The 16,815-nt window shown below is 48.3% G+C and overlaps 2 protein-coding genes across 2 annotated transcripts; one reads left to right on the forward strand and one right to left on the reverse strand.

The window, feature by feature from the left end:
- Positions 1 to 2,777: 2,777 nt before the first annotated feature.
- On the forward strand, positions 2,778 to 5,240 carry GUCA1B (guanylate cyclase activator 1B (retina); the record flags this gene model as incomplete). The annotated part of the gene is made up of 3 exons (XM_009577842.1): positions 2,778 to 2,927; positions 4,363 to 4,477; positions 5,113 to 5,240. Coding segments are annotated over 3 exons (393 nt in total), but the record flags the coding sequence as incomplete, so codon positions are not given.
- A 6,963-nt stretch (positions 5,241 to 12,203) lies between these two features.
- On the reverse strand, positions 12,204 to 15,695 carry GUCA1A (guanylate cyclase activator 1A (retina)). Its single transcript, XM_009577841.1, has 4 exons — positions 15,498 to 15,695; positions 13,412 to 13,561; positions 12,756 to 12,846; positions 12,204 to 12,364 (listed from the first exon to the last, which is right to left on the reverse strand). Exons 1-4 carry the CDS (start codon positions 15,693 to 15,695, stop codon positions 12,204 to 12,206), a joined length of 600 nt encoding a protein of 199 aa, XP_009576136.1.
- Positions 15,696 to 16,815: the final 1,120 nt, after the last annotated feature.

Genomic DNA, 16,815 nt, shown 5'->3' on the forward strand with positions numbered 1-16,815 from the left:
ATACTGAGCCCTGGGGAACACTGCTTGTGGTAAGCCGCAACTGGATGTAAGTCCAACCACCACAGCTCTCTGGGCCTGCCCATCTAGCCAGTTTTTTACTGAGCGAAGAGTATGCCTGTCCATGCCATGAGCAGCCAGTTTTTCCAGAAGAATGCTGTGTGAAATGGTGTCAAAGGCTTTACTAAAGTCTAGGTGGACAACATCCACAGCCTCTTCCTCATCCACTAAGCGGGTTACCTTGTCATAGGAGGAGATCAGGTTAGTCAAGCAGGACCTGCCTTTCATAAACCCATGCTGCCTGGGCCTGGTCACCTGGTTGTCCTGTTCATGCTGTGTGATGGCACTCAGGATGATCTGCTCCAGAACCTTCCCTGGCACCGAGGTCAGGCTGACAGGCCTGTAGTTCCCCAGATCCTCCTTCTGGTGCTTCTTGTAGATGGGTGTCACATTTGGTAACCTCCAGTCAACTGGGACCTCCCTGGTTAGCCAGGACTGCTGATAAAGGATGGGAAGTGGCTCAGTGAGCACTCCTGCCAGCTCCCTCAGTACCCTTGGGTGGATCCCATCTGGCCCCATAGACTTGTGTGTGTCTAAGTGGTGTGGCAGGTCACTAACTGTTTCCCCTTGGATCATGGGGGCTTCATTCTGCTCCCCATCCCTGTCTTCCAGCTCACTGGGCTGGGTACCCAGGGAACAACTGGTCTTGCTATTAAAGACTGAGGCAAAGATGGCATTAAGTACTTCAGCCTTTTCCTCATCCTTTGTCACTATGTTTCCCCCCGCATCCAATAAAGGGTGGAAATTCTCCTTAGCCCTCCTTTTGTTGCCAATATATTTATAGAAACATTTTTAATTGTCTTTTACGGCAGTAGCCAGATTAAGTTCTAGTTGGCCCTTCTAATTTTCTGCCTGCCTAACCTCATAACATCCTTGTAGTCCTCCTGAGTTGCCTGCCCCTTCTTCCAAAGGTCATAAACTCTCCTTTTTTTTCCTGAGTTCCAGCCGAAGCTCTCTGTTCAGCCAGGCTGGTGGTCTTCCCTGCCAGCTCATCTTTGAGGGGACGGCCTGCTCCTGCACCTTTAAGTTTTCCTTCCTGAAGAATGTCCAGCCTGCCTAACCTCATAACATCCTTGTAGTCCTCCTGAGTTGCCTGCCCCTTCTTCCAAAGGTCATAAACTCTCCTTTTTTTTCCTGAGTTCCAGCCGAAGCTCTCTGTTCAGCCAGGCTGGTGGTCTTCCCTGCCAGCTCATCTTTGAGGGGACGGCCTGCTCCTGCACCTTTAAGTTTTCCTTCCTGAAGAATGTCCAGCCTTCCTGGGCTCCTTTGCCCAGGACTGCCTCCCAAGGGACTCTGTCAAGCAGGCCCATAAACAGGCCAAAGTCTGTCCTTAGGGAGTCCAAGGTGGCAGTTCTGCTGACCCCTCTCCTCACTTCTCCAAGAATCAAAAACTCTGTAATTTTGTGATCGCTGTGCCCAAGACGGCCTCCAACTGTCACATCACCCATGAGTCCTTCTCTGTTGGAAAACAACAGGTCCCTCACCAGCTGTGTCAGGAATGATCTTCCACACACTCCAGGAACCCCTGAGACTGTTGCCTGTCTGCTGGATGTGAGCACGTCAGACTTGTCTCAGAATTTGAAGTTGGCAAAACCCAAATTCCTGCAAAAAACTGAAGGTCCAGGTCCAAGTTCTGTTATGAAAGCTGTGCAGAAAGGGTAGCAGAGCAAATGGTGTGCATAAAAGGCAAAGTCCCATTCCTAGTTTATAGGAGTTTTCCTAATAAGTCTGAAAATCTGTTTTTAGGGGATGCTGGTATTTGCATATATTAAGAACACTAAATTAGGCCTAGATTCATGTGTTTGCTCAGATATGCCCATGGTATATAATCAGTCGAGCAGGACCTAACAATCTAAAGGATTATTAGTAATACGGTAAGAAAATAAAAACAATGCCTCCATTGTCTTTTTATGCTTGTTGGCCTTTGAAGTCCAGTAGTAGCAGTTTTTGCTCACAGTTACTGCAGAGCATTTCAGTGCCCGTAGCAGAGCGTGTGGGGAGGAGATGCGTAGCCCAGATCTTCCAGGGGGTTTTGCTACCCGGGTCGGGAGGGCTGTGAGGTGACATGGGGCCCCGGCTCAGCCCTGGGGATGGTGTTGGTCTGCATGAGGGCCATCTGCTGGAGGCTGCCGAAGGAGCCCTGCAGCCCTTCACTGTCTCTGAACTTTTTAGGAGGATGAACACCTGATGTAAATCCTTTATTGTGGGTGTTCTTGCTGCCTCCTTCTGAATGGTGACATTTTCATTGTCTGTCTTCCTCAGATGAGTCAAGATCAAACAGTGGGGAAGGATGGAAGAAAGGGGTAATGGTTGGGTGTCTCATTGGTGAAGCAGCTGAGATTGTTGAGAATGGTGATCCCTTCCCAAAAAGTCAATGCCTCCTGCATTGATCCTTATCTGCCTCCCCACCCTCCATGTAATCTGTGTTGTCTTGGGGTATTTAAATTGCTCATTTCTGGAGTCCTGGCAGGTGTCCCCCCTTATTGCACTGTAGGAAAACTGCTTTGCTCTCCAGTGTCACTTCTTGGGAACTTATCCTTGGTGCAGAGGGGTAAGGCTGTACCTACTGACGGTCTTGGACTGGCACAAGTCTTCTATAAAGTGGAAAATAGCTGTCCCATGGAGTATCTTCTTGGCAGCTTTTTATCTAGGTTTCATAAGCAGTTTTCTATCGACTATACCCGGTTAAGTGTCATTCAGATGCTTTTCTGTTTCTACAGGATAATACCATTGATTTTCTGGAATATGTAGCTGCCTTGAATCTTGTTTTACGAGGAAAACTGGAACACAAGCTGAGGTGGACATTCAAAGTATATGACAAGGATGGGAATGGCTGCATAGATAAACCTGAGCTGCTGGAAATTGTTGAGGTAAGTAGGCATTGCCTCATCACTTATTTAAGCAATCACAGTTCTTTGGCAATGTAATGATGTATATGGTTTTTGTGATAATCAGGTTTCAAGGCAGCTGTGGGCAGTGATGAAGTGAAAATGCCTGACCTTGGTGAAAGGGTCATGTGCTCAGTGGTTTGGTGGAGCCTGATGGGGTGGCTGAGGGATCAGTTAAACCCCCTGCGGGCAGCCTGGCCTCTGCTGCTGAAGCTGTCCAGAAATGCAGCATCTGGGTGCTGTTGTGGAGTTCCTGTATCTCTGTTCTGCCTTTCCTTTCAACCTTTTTACACCAAGATTCATTGCAGTGGCCAGTGGAAGAGGGTTTCACCCCATGCGCCTTACAGGAGCCAAGTTTTCTGCCTGAGTAGCTGGTGAGAATACCAAGAGGCACAAATTAGTACAGAAATCCCTTTTGTAATTCTTCCTTTCTGTTATGTTCTGCACTTTGTTTTAATTAGTGTCTTTGTGAAGGTGTGAGAGGAGGCATGGGCCTTAGAAACAGTCAGACATGGAGTTCCTGGGTTCTTAGTTTAGGTAAATATCTTGGTGATTGTGCTAGAGTCACCCCTGCACCCCAGGTGCTGTTACCCTTGCACAGCAGTACTTCTGAGGCTTAATCAATGGTTATCAAACCCTTTAGGACCTTAGGTGAAATGCAATATCAAGAAAACATCAGAAATCGAATCTGTGGAAAGCAAGTCCTTTTGGCTGGGAAGTGTGACCAGCTTGTTACCTGCAGCACCAGCAGCAGGTGAGAGAGCATCTGTGGAGCTTGTCTGGGGCAGGTTCAACTATAGTTTTGAGGTCAGCTAGGAATTGGCCAGAGCTGTATTAGGCCCTTGCTAATCCCCTCTCTGGGAAGACTTCAGACAAAACCCTTCAGCCTAAGGAGTAAAGTTAAGTTAATAATGAACAGATGGTTGTCATGGGAGGAATAGGTAAAATCTGCCCCTCTCCACTGACAAAGTGGAACAGAAACTAGGGGTCAAAATGTGTGCTAATACAGGTTTGATCTTGCAGCTTGGGCACAAGTTCCCTGGGAGAGAGAGGGCTGGGTAAGTCCAGATGTGCCTGGCCTCAGATGTTAAAAAAAAAAATTATACTCAAAAGTCAGATGATTTTCCCATCTGTGAAACTTGTGCCTTGTTCTTTGCAAAGGAACCCTGAGGTCTGACCAATATGTGAAAGGAAAATAGGAGAGCAGCAGCTTCAAAGAGCAAATGAAGTAATCTGCAGTGTGTGCGCATAAGGTCGGAGGTTTCATTAAAGGTCTGAGGCTGTTAAGTGGCAGACCTTTCTAGAAAGGTTAAAACCACAGCCTTTGTGAAAGACCTTTACACAGTTGGGAAGATGATGGAGTTCACCACTGCTTTTCATGTCTAGTCCTTCTCCTAATCTGTGAATTTCTTTTCAGTCTATCTACAAGCTGAAGAAAGCGTGTCGGTCGGAGGTGGAGGAGAGGACTCCATTGCTCACGCCGGAGGAGGTTGTGGACAGGATATTTCAGCTAGTGGATGAGAATGGGGATGGTAAGTGATCGATGGCTCAGATTGCATTCATGCGTAATGAGAAGTTATCTGTGCTGGGCAGGCTAGCTTTAATTACATCTATCAAGAAATCGCTTAGAACTATTATGTTACTCATATTAGACACATTGGGTTTCGTTCTGGTCTGTTTGTTAGAATCAAGAGTAACTTGGTGCAGCAGGAGGAAATAATTTTCATTGTGTTTTTTAATGTAAAATACAGAGGGGTCACTATTCCATCTGGATTTTGATGCCACACAGATCTCATCCTCTGAAAGCCTCCAGTAGCCAGAATGCAGGTCCCAGTCCCAGCACAAATAGCCTGAGTAAAGTCAGTGGCTCTAGTCACATTGGAGCTTGCAGGATCAGACTTGCAATCCTCCTGGAGGAGCATGTGTAAGCTAATGCAACATTTCATGTTAGCCGATGGGATGGGGTAGGTGTGAATGCATTGGGTCACAGCATGGTGGTTTGTCTTTCAGCTAGCTGGCCTAAACTACATGGGGAAATGAAGTATAGCTTTTGTCTTATTAGCATATTTTCTGACATACAGATAGTTTTTACTTCCTGCCTTCTTCTTCTTGTCTTATCTGTCATGTTTTGTCTCCCCATCTTGTGTCCTCCTCATCTCATACACAGGGCAATTGTCTCTTGATGAGTTCATTGATGGCGCCAGGAAAGACAAGTGGGTGATGAAGATGCTGCAAATGGATGTAAACCCTGGGGGATGGATCTCTGAGCAGAGGAGAAAGAGTGCTTTGTTTTGAGAAAATTCAGGTTTGATACAGCTGAAAATGTGATGCTGCCTACAACTGTGGCTCTCTTACTCTGGGCTGGTGGACTAAGCATCCAGATGAAAACTTCAGTGGTTTAAGAAGCCATATCTCAATCTAAACCCCATGTGCTGCATACTGCTGGTACCCAGAGACTGTTTTTGGCCCATGAATAAGTCTTTCTGTGTACACAATACCATGTTTGCCAGCTCTGGTTTTTGGTTACACCCCAAGGAACAAACTTTTCGTGGCTTCCTGGAGCAGATCCTGGGCAGGGTTTTATTCTGATGACAGACAGGATCGGGAAGTGAGAAATCCTGATGCAATGGTACCGTCTCCAGTGCAGACTAGTGTTTGCATCATTCATGCCTGCAGAGATATAAACACATCAAACAAAAAGTGACAACAAAAGAGGTGCTCTGGCAGGCTTTATACATCCCGGAGGTCTGTACTACTAAATAGTAGGCTGTACTACTGCTAATGTAAAATTACTGAACATATCGCTATCGAAAATGAGAATTGGACTATAAACGGTAGCTGAGACAGTACACAGAGTTGAGGAAAACATAATGCGTGGGCTGGACAGGTGGAGCAGTAACTCTTTGCATCTCCCTCCTGTGGACCGGAGTCTGCTCCTTCTACCTGTTCAGAGACCTGGCTTTCTGTGGGGCTGGAAAAATGCTATTTCCAAACACTGAGCAGCAGTAGAAATTGTACCTCTTCTGACAGCCACATTTAGAGGATGGATTTGCACAAGTGTGATTCTGCTCCTTTTGATCCCCTTTTTCTTACTGAATCATCATTCTAGAACAGCTTTTCCTGCCCTATGAAGACTGACTGAGCTCAAGGAGCTCCAGGACTTTCACTGCACTGGGAGAAGCTTTGTGTGGAAGGAGAGATAAGGGAAGAGCAGAGTTTTGCTTGGCAGCATCTCTGCAGTGAGAGGATTAGTGCTGCTTTATTGGCAGGACCACAGAATGGAACAAGTGACAGAAAATCTGAGTTACTGAAGTAGTACAGTGGTTTTACATTGGACTTAGTTTAGCCACAGACTATAGATATAAAATTTGCGCAGGTTGTAGGCTGAGCTCTGCTATTCTAACCCATATTCCTACATATATACACGTATGTGGAAAGAGAATTTGGCTTGAACCAATATTTTGGTTCACCTTTGTTGGATTTATTTATTGGTTTTTTTGCAAGAAAAATTTCTGCAGGAAAATAACATGAATTTTTGTCTTATTTTAGTTTTCCCTCGGGATCAGTGGGCCGAGTCACATCCATGAAAAGATTTGCAATCCCTTTTTTGTGGCCTTTAATTATGACTGTAGTATCTTTCATTAGTTGATTAGTTTGCTGGTTTGTGGTCTTGTCAATTTAGCTGATGTTTAAATTCAGGAACATGAGGAAGTATTCAGGGTAAGACACAGTCAGTACTAGAATTCAAATCCATATGTTTCCACTTCTAAATAGCCTTTCTAAGAGTTTTCTGTAAATACACACTCACTTGTGGCATGCTTACTTATCAGTGCAGATTAGACTTACAGTTTATGCTGCTGTAAGGCAGCTGTTTAGACCTCATTCAAGTCAATAGCTTATCAGCCAAAGATCTGAAAGAAAAATCGTACTTCTGACTTGAGGGCCTGGAAGAAAAGATTCACTTTACTGATTTTCCAACTTGTGGACAAATGTTTTCATGAGAGGATACAAATCTCTAATTCCTTAAATTTCAGCACCTCAACTAACATAACTCTGCTTCTTGCACAATTTTAAAGTGGATGTTTACTTACTATAGCTGCATACTGCAGTTTTACTTAAATGCTTTAAATTTTCTTACTCTGTTCACCTGGCCAGATCAGCACTGAAGGAGCAGCAGTCCTCTGCTGGGGTGGTAGAGGGCATCCTAACACTGAGCACTTGTACACCTGGTGGTAGAAATTTTGTAACACGAATTCAATAAAGAATTATTTATTAAAATTCTGTTTTGTAGTATTTCTTTTTCACTTGGAATGAAGGTGAAGATCTGTGTAAGCACCTGAGTATTGGACCAAAATTGCAGTCTTGAGACTGACAATGAATTCAAGGGAGTTAAGTGTAACAGCTCACCTGGGTAAGACAAATATAAGGCAGAGATGGTGATGCTATTGCAGATGCAGAGTAGGAAAGGAGTGTCTTCTGTTTAACTTCTGTGTAATGATGGTGGAAAGCATGTGTATAGTAAAATAAAACAATCTTCTGAATGGAATTTGAAACAGTTGCTTACAATAAAGTGAGCTGACAGTGCTGCAATGAGATGGCCCCTGCCAGGACTGAAACAGGAACCTTGAAGAACGTAGGGCTCAAAGTAAAGTGCTGGGCTTGGCAGCATGATGCCTCCGCATCCTCTGGCCTGGGCAGACCTCAGGTGGTAGTGGTGCACATGGTGGGTAATGCTTGTGTAGGGCTGGCATAACCCAGTGGAAAATTGTTCCTCTTATCAATTGTGTAATCTTTTGCCAAGAAATCGCAAGGTGCTTTAGTCTTAGTCCTATTTTTAAATCTGCAGGTATAAACACTTTGATCTCCTCCCAAACTCAATTCAGCATTCACATCAAGCTGTTGATGTCAGACATTTTGCATAATCCATTTTTCCAGACTTACAGCCCAGCTAGAATTGGATTTGACTGATCGGATTTCTTTTTAGTCTAAATTGGGAAACAGGATGGCTTGGAAAAGGCAAATGCTGTGTGATTTTTCTGAGCTTCTACCATCTGCTCTGATGTTTGATGCCTCCGAAGTTGGGTAGGATTGAAGGTGAAATAATCATGTTAGAAAGCTGAAGGTGAGGCTGTGGCTGATGGGGAGAGGGAACAGGAGCCAAAGGAGGCATCGCATCCTAAAACGCTCTGGAAGGTGCATTCCCAGGGAAAGCACTGAGCAGTAGAAATAATGAGGCGGAGAAGGAAAGAGGATAATTACATCTAACTCTATGCTTAGCCATGCTCTTTATTTGTCTGTACACCTGATGTTCTGAGAGGGGAGGTTCACCTGTGGGTAGCTGGGGTTTGGTGGCTGCCAGAGGAAAGACTTGTGTCCAGGTCATTCCCAAAGCACCCATGTGCAGCTCCCCTTGAAAATGTTGTGTTGAAAAACAGAGTGGCTATGCCAGGACTTACACAGCCCCATGCTGATCGCTGTAGGGACTTTTTGTGGTCTCACCATACTCGGTCATTGTCTCACAGCACCCGTGCTCAGCTCTGGCAGTATGGGAAAATACTTCTTTCTTTCTTTCCTCCTCCCTCTCTGCAAAGGAAGGTGCACCTCAGAAGTTTAGAAAGTATCTCAAACGTGTTACCATATTTAAGGTAATATAATGGTATTCTGGGATCTGATGCATGATATGGGAACACTGGAGCTGTGCTGTAGGGCAGCTGCATCCCCTGGGGATAAGGGACCTTGAGAAGCATCTGGCTGAGAACCTGTTTTGTTTCATTTCTCTGCCTTTTAGGCCTCACACCCTAACGCACAGGGATGCAAAAGGAGATATTTTTGCAATTTGCCATCGTCCGTTCCTAAGCTCACCATCTCGCTTCTCTTTGATTTTGCTGTCTAGGAGCCCCTTGGCTCAATTCCCCGCGGGTTCCCAGGATTCCCGAGCGCTGCTCCTCCGCAGAGCGAGGTGCCTCCGCAGGGCTCCCCCCGAGGGACGGGGCAGCCCCGGCTCCGCAGGGCGAGCGGCACCGGGCGGGCGGGCAGGTACCGTCACAGAGGGATGGCAGAGCCCCCGGCTGGGCTCCCCTGCTGCGGAGAGCGTATGAAAGGACAAAGCGCTGCTCGACATCCTCTCTCCAAAGCTGGGCTGGAAAGGCCCTGAGCAGCCCAGCTTCCAGGTTAGCCCTGCTGGCGGCAGGACGCAGGCGCAGACCCCACCTAAGACTCCTCCCAACCTCAAACGGTCCATGGATTTCTGCATCCCTCAAAAGGCAGATGTGCATTGCAGCTTTTACCGTGTTTTGGCACCTAAACCCCACTGAGATAAATGGCATGGTGCTGCCGAAAGTCACTCACTGGGCGGCTTTAGCGTAGCTGCAACTCTTCTTAACAAACCTGGCTCCAGGGACTTGTCCCGGCTCACTGCAAAGGGGAGGCAGAGCCGGGACCGACCTCAGACCTGGTGCTGCAGCCTCGCAGGCCCATCGCCCCTCTGATGGCAGCTCCCCAAAAAAGCCTCTCCCACGCTCACCAGAGAGGCTGTGCTGCCTCTCATTCACCAGTGACACTGTCACAAGAGTGAGCAATGCATCCGTGGCTGGCACATGAACAGCCGCCACTATTTTGAAATAAATCCATTATGCATGAGTTAGGGCAAAGAGAGTCACAATATTAGTTTTTAATTATTTTTAATTTGCTTTCTTAGAGGCTGAAAAAACATCCTTTGGAGAGAGATGCTGAGGTTTGAAAGGTGCCTTCGGCCAGCCGGCAATTCGGAGACAGCCCTTTTAGAATAACTTCGTCTTTATAAACAGAAATTGGGTTTGTCAGGGCTGCTTCTTGCAGCTTCTTGGGCATGCAGAGGAGAGAGAGGCTGAAGGAAGCCTGGGTGGGACTGAATGTGTTTCTGTGGAGGGAGTGTGCACAGAAAGCCCACGCTGAACTCGGCTCCCTCCTCGCTGCTCGTTGTACAGACAAAGTGCAGTAAGTTTTGTGCCGGTCATTTGTGGGGAAGTTAATTCTGCTGCAAGGAGGAGTGTTACACACTGAGTAAACAGCTCAGCCCAGCTCTAGTAAGATGGTTGCAGCCTGCCCCCTCTTGCACTGGTGTCAGTGGGGTGGCCGGACAAGCTGGCCCGTCAAAGGGTTCCTCTCCGTGGTCTTTTGGTTTGTGTGCCTGTCCAAGAGCACCGGAGCATGGACCAGCCTGTTAGGGGCAGCCGGGAGGTGCATCTCGCACTCGCTGTCCGTCTGGGCGGAAAACAGAGGCAGGAGGGAGCTGCGGGGCTGCCACACGTGGCCCACCCAGAAGGCAGCAGGGAGGAAAGCAGGAGGTGCCTCGAAATGTGTGTGGGTAAAGCAGAGCTCTAGAAGAAAGAGTTGTAGGACTACCCAGCGGGTGAGGTTTTATTAAAGTAAGCTACGCTTGCTCAATGCAGACGAGGTTCAGAAGAGCAGGCAGCGCTCACGGGATGCGAGAACCCAGGAGCAGCCCCTTTTCTACACTGATTCTGAAGAAAACAGACCTCTCCGTGTGCTCGCGGTGTTCTTGCAAAAGAACTCTTTTAATGAAGCCAAATCAAAAGTTTCTGCACTTGCATGAGACAGTTAATCTGTCCTGCTGGAAACAGAATGATTGATTGAAAGAGAGAAAAAACACAACCTGAAATAATCTTGTAAAATATCTTTATTAGTTCCCTATAAGATTGGAAATACAAAAGCTTCCAGGTAAAACACTGTCAAAAGAAAAAGATGCACAGGAAAAATGGTCAGAAAGTTGCTTATGAATTACAGGAATCCAGTGCTAAATAACAAGTCTTTCAGCTAGGCAAGAAATCCTTCCTGGTGTCCTGTATTGCCTCACCACGCCTGCAACTTGCTCCCATCAGATGAGGAAAGTCCTCTGCAGGAGCGGCCAAGGCGCAGCCCCGGCTCGGCGTGGGGACGGGGGGCGGTGCGGGGGCGAGGCCGCTGCTCTCGCAGCCTCCCTTGTGCGTGTGCTGGGTCCTGGGTGCAGCCCCTGCTCGTGGCACTGGGTAATTAGCACTGGCAGACGAGGTTGCTGTCCCAGGATGCTGTAATAAGGAGTGACTGGGTTTTATTCCACGGGGGACGGTACTTGCGCCCACTGTACCGTGGAGGTGATGGTACCCGTTGCCTGCTCAGGAATACTCAGGTACTTGCAGATGCTCATGGCACGGACGCTGGGTCTAGCCCGTCTCTAGCAGCGCACCCCTCCGAACTGCATGCAGAAGATTTGCTGCCATTGTAGTTAAAACCACAGATGCTTGAGGGTGCCACGGAGTGTGACTTGCAGGAGAGTAAGTGTGTTGTGCAGGTGATAAGACATGCAGGAATATTCCTACAAACATTCAAAACTTTTCCCTCTCAGGTTACTGCCATTGCAGCCTTTCCAGATATTTCAAGGAGAAACAGGCCCTTGAAGTCCAGATAGTTGTTAAAAAAAGGCACCATTCTATGTTTTTAATGCTTTTAAACAAAGAAAAGCCACTGCATTTACCACTCCACCATTCTCCTTTTTCTAGGTCATAGATGTTTTTATCTTACATTATCATTAATGATTGCTAACGTAATAATAACAAATCAAAGAACAAGTGACCAAAACCGCTGATCTCGTGCTCTGGAAATACATATGGAAAGAGAAGGTTCAGGTCTGCTTTCTGGGTTTTGTACATGTGTCCTTGGGGTCCCCCTCTCACCAGGGCCAAGTGCCGGGCAGCCCTGGGGTTCGTCCCCCGCAGGGGCTGCAGATGCTGGCGTTGGCTTCGGCCTCGGTGTGAATTTTGAGGCTCTCTTGGTGCATTATCTAACCGCATCGTGTGGTGCCGCTCCCCGTTCCCGGGGAGGCGAGACTCTACCCCCTCTCTGCTCAGCAGCAATGTCGGGAGGCCCCCGCACAGCGAAGGGCCCCGAGGCCCCGGTGGCAGTCCCGGGGGGGCTGTGTGCTTCCAGCATGACGATCTGCCGTCGCAGCACCCCCTCTTCGCAGCAGCCTTTCCTCTCGCCGGCGGGTGCAGCTGGGGCAGGCAGGGCCAGGGCAGTGCCCGGTGAGCCCCGGGCTCCCCCGAACCGTCTGCCAGGGGAGCGGTGCCTTTGGAGCAGATCCTGGTCCCTGCGCTAGCAGGATAGTCTATCGCTGGTCGGACTGGTGCTGGGACAGCTCACCAGCTCCCGCAACCACAACACGTTTCGTTTTAATAATGTGAGGGGGAAAAAGTAGAGATGAAGGGAATGCGTCCCGGGAGCCTACTGGGCAGCCTCCGCCGCCTGCTCCGGCTCCTGCGGGTTCTTCCCGTCGTTCTGGATCAACTGGACGATGTGTGTCAGGTCCAGGCTGCGGGTGAGGATCTCGAGCAGCATCTCATCCTTTTGCACGCCCTCCATGAACTCTTCCAGGGAGAGCTCGCCTGCAAGAGCACGTTCAGAAAAGGTCTGTCAAATCCTGCAGCCTTCCTCCTCCCTCCGCTGGCAGCCTCGGAGCAGCCCCCCAGGAGTTGCACGGGGCCCTTCCTGAGGTCCCGGGTCTGTGTCTCGTACACCCCAAGCCCCGTCACAGCTAAAGCCCGTGCAGATCCCCACGCTGCCAGGATGAAGGGGGCAGTTTGCAGTGTCCCCTGGGGCCAGCTGCAGCCCCCGGAGGGGACGGGGAGCTAAACCTTCACGGAGAGCCGCTCTCTGCCAGCTCTCCCCATGTCCTGGTGTTTTGGGACATCCAACATCTGGATGCTCTGGCAGACTGAACTGCGGGTAAGGGGGAAGTGGGAGCAGTGTTTGACATTGCATAAGAAAGTTCCTCACCATCTCCATTTATATCGATTTTGTCAAACACCATGTTTGTGAATTCCTCGGCCGACATGGTTTCGTTGCACCGGTTGATAGCTCGAATAGCCTGGAGGGAAGGAAGGACACAGAGGGCAATTACTGAGTGTTGTGCAGATTTGTGTATCCATTGGTACAAGTGGCTAAGTGACTGGACATGAGAGGCCAAACTTTTTTGCAGGCAGTTAGATTCTGAAAGGAATAAGTCCTTTCTAAAAAATGCGGAGATTAAAATCACTTTAAAAGGCAATCAATGCATTAAAAGATTCAGTGGGCATACTGGGATAAGCCAGGAGCCATTCACCTCTGAAAATCCTTAGATTAAATTCAAGTGCTTATCTCAGCCCCGGTTTCAGTGGACGTGGTTAAACAAACTGCAGGGAGAAGACAAGGGGTTGCTGCGTGTCGCAGCGTGCGGGTGCCGTGGGGGGTGGGGGGTGTTCGAGACAGGTCCGGCCAGGGAGGCCAGCCTGGTGGGAGGACTGGCAGAGGACAAGCAGCAGGTTTGGCCAGTGCCTACTAATTTACCAGGGAGTTGTCTTTCGGGTTGGAATATTCCTGTTACAACCTTTCTGTCTACCTGCATTTAATAACCATTGTCTGTGAAAGAAACGGAAAAAGCTGAGCCCACTCACTTTGATGATGTTCAGCAATTCTCCCCGGTCAATGCAGCCGTTCCCGTCCACATCGTAGAGCTTGAAATACCATCGCAGCTTTTGATCCACCTTCCCTTTCAGGACCAGACTCAGAGCTGCCACATACTCCATAAAATCTATGTAGCCATCCTAAAAGCAGAAGGTTAGAAGCTAGATGAGATTAAAAGCAGATAGTCAGGCAGTAAGTGATTTTCCTGGTCACTTTTGGAAGTCCCCACTGGAAGGCTTCAGTGTGTGGCCACCACCTTGAGAGCAGGGGCTGGGGGAGCGGCAGAGGCGCCGGGCGCGGGTCCCCCGCACACCCACCAGTTAAAGCCAACGCACCGAACGGTGAGGGCTCCACGTTAATCTATGCAGAGCCGTTATGTGTTGATAACGAACGAACTCAGTGTGTGTCCCTGGCTTGGGGACTAACAAAGCCTCGAAAGCTAGCCCGTGCTAAAGGAATCTATGCAAAGCACTGGTAATTCAGAGGTCAAAGAGGAACAGGCTTATGGAGATAAACCCTGATGGATTACGTGACGTTGTCTTGTCTGCACACCTATAGCTCTTTTCTGCTGTGAAGGGGTCTCGCGTGCAAACCTCCAGCAGAGGAACGAACTCAGGAGTTACCCCAGCATGTTGCTGACATCTCGGGCCGGGAAGGCGCTGCTCTGTCCCTGTGCCACTTGTGTATCTGCTTCACGTTGGGTCACGTCAAAAGCACAAACAGTTTTATCTTTGACTTTCCTCCTAGGTGTTTGCCCGCCGCCAGCTCACGTTAGAGGCGTTCAGCTGGGCCCGCAGACAGCTCTCCAGCCAGGGTGATGGCACCAATGCGAAGCTGGGTGTGAGCTCACCTGCCACCACCCTGCTCCCAGACGCTGCCCCGGGACGTTCACAGCTTCTCAGAAGTTTGCTAAAACAGGTAGTGCCCGCCACAGAGCATTTTGATGGCACATACCACTGAGACACAAAGCACTTCGAAGGAAAATGGTACAAACTGTAAACCACGGAAAGTCTTTGGGAGGGAATAAGCCAGGGTTTTGTCAATGAACAAAGCCACCGCACCACGGGGCAGATTCAAGAAGAGATCATCTGCTTTATCCCACTGCTGCAAGAGCCAGATCAATAAATAGCTACTGAGCCCCATTCCAGCGGGATTTCCCGTGCATCAATTCCCTTTTCAGGCACGCGTTCAGACATGGGGCCGTGAGCAAGGTAAAGGCCAAGGCACAACCAAAATGCCTGAAGTATTTAGGGCCTAAATTGTATTATTTTCAGTAGGATTAAGCCCACTAAGCCCTTTGGGTTGCCATAAAATATATTCCTCATCTCACATGAGGTGCAATTTCAAATAATTTGCAAGTAAAGGAGGGTGTTGTTTCCTCTCAGAGATACAGCATCCATCTGCTTCTCCGGCACCGCTCCTGAGCTGGGAAGACAGCGCTCCCGAACGCGTGCAGGTGCTCCGGGACTGCCCCGCTGCCGGGTCCAGCACAGCCACAGCCCGAGGTGCAAAGCCTCTCCCCAGGTAGCAAAGGGCCCAAGCTCCTTATCGTATGGGACTGAGCACATGCAATAAAATCAATGAAACTGTAATCCATTTATAATTTAAAACAATAGAAAAACAAACGTGATCTGTTCTGTAAACCATAGCTCATGCCACACTGCGTGGCTCGGGAACTCGCTGTTTCTGCATGAATGCAGCACTTGTTCTCACGCCACTTGTTTGTTCCTTACTGTCACAACATTTGATATTTAAGGATTAAAGGGCACTTCATTTTAAAGGGATCACAGACTACCAGATAAAAACCCACTATTTTATTAATTTAAAACTAAAAGGGAAATATCAATTCTGGGAGAAATCTATTTTCTCCCAGAACAGTCAGCAGGTGAGGAGTTTTTGCTGACATTTTTCGCCTTACGTAACTGATTTACAATTTATGAGGCCATAGAGAATCAGACCATGCATACTTAGATACACATCTATATTGCATACACCCAAATACACCACGCGGGATCACACGCAGGGAGCAGAGCACAGCGATCCCTGCACAGGCTGAGTGGGAAGGACAATATTTACCTTATTAAAGTCAAACGTCTCAAACATTTGCTCAACGTATTTGTTCGCTGCCAGACTCAGGTTTTTCAAGCCAAAAAACTGTTTGAACTCATAGAGGGTGAGCTGGCCAGAAGGACACTCCGTCATGAACTTCTTATACCACTGGTGGCACTCGGTAGCGCTCAGCTCCTCCACGGCTTTCCCGTCCATGTTCCCCATCTCCACACCAAGTGCTGGTCACTTTGCAGCCAAAAATGGATGTTTTCTGCAATTTGAGGGCCTTCTTTTAAATTCTGCTTCTTGCCTTTAAAGTCCAAATGACGGCAGCACTGCAGGGATCACAGTATCGGGAAAAACAAACTGCCTTGTGCGTGGGCTGTACCGATTCAGTTGGTGGTGGTGGACGCAAAAGCCACCTCTCCCCAGGAAAACTCAAAAGCACAAAACCCTCTTTGGACAAGAGGGTGACATTTAAGTACCCAGCAAATCCCTCCCTGGCCAATGAGGCTCAGGGGGGTGATGGGCTCCTGCCAGGCATTAAGCCTTCAGGGTTAAAATAGAAAGGAGGTAAAATGGGAAAGTCTTGCAGATTACAGGCGCAGCAGGAGATTATGAGGGTGGAATTTTCTCCGTGATGGTGTAATCTCCTAATCCGCTTCATTTATGATTTTGTATGGGGTTACATGAGCAATAACTTTTGCACCAAAATCAGAATAAGAAGAAAGAGAGAAAACCACTCAGAAGTCTCCATGCTGTTACTGGCTTTTTGGTCTCCCTTAGCCTTACTCTGGCTGGAGGATTTCCAGACAGGGCTGTCAATTTGAGCCTGAAATTCAGGGAGGGGGAAGTACCATTTCAGCTCCTATAAGAGATGCTATATGAGGGTAAATTTGTGTGCTGAGACAAACATAGAAACATAATTGCTCTGAATAGTAAAGCTTTGAGTGCTTGAAATGCAGACACCAGATGCTATGACGATCTCGGGGAAGCTCCCTCTCCACCCAGCTGCTGGGTCCCCGTTTCAGTCTCTCTGGTCCTGCCAGTCGAGTGTTTCTTCCACAGAATCGCCCCGCAGGCGGCACGGCCCGGGAGCGTGTCCTGGCCGCTGCGTTACCAGAACTCGGCTGACGCCAGTGGAGTTGAATGCAGCTTCGATTTTCATTTGCGATGAATTACCATGAAAATTCTCCGTGTAAATATGACCAAAACCAACAGTGTTTTTACTCTGATGCACAGCATTCAGAGAAGGACTGGGAGATAAAAAAGTATATCGTCAGAAAGCATGGGCCAGAGCCTCCACTAGCAACGAAATGGATATGACTACTGGATCTCTACCCGC

The sequence above is a fragment of the Fulmarus glacialis genome, unplaced genomic scaffold, assembly GCF_000690835.1.
Source record: "Fulmarus glacialis isolate BGI_N327 unplaced genomic scaffold, ASM69083v1 scaffold9465, whole genome shotgun sequence".
Classification (NCBI taxonomy): domain Eukaryota; kingdom Metazoa; phylum Chordata; class Aves; order Procellariiformes; family Procellariidae; genus Fulmarus; species Fulmarus glacialis.

Coding starts and splice junctions, on each gene's coding strand:
- GUCA1A (XM_009577841.1), bottom strand. CDS start 15,695: ATGGGGAACATGGACGGGAAAGCCGTGGAGGAGCTGAGCGCTACCGAG. Junction 12,847..13,411: donor AATTGCTGAACATCATCAAA/GTGAGTGGGCTC, acceptor CCTTCCCTCCAG/GCTATTCGAGCTATCAACCG. Junction 12,365..12,755: donor AATCGATATAAATGGAGATG/GTGAGGAACTTT, acceptor GTGCTCTTGCAG/GCGAGCTCTCCCTGGAAGAG.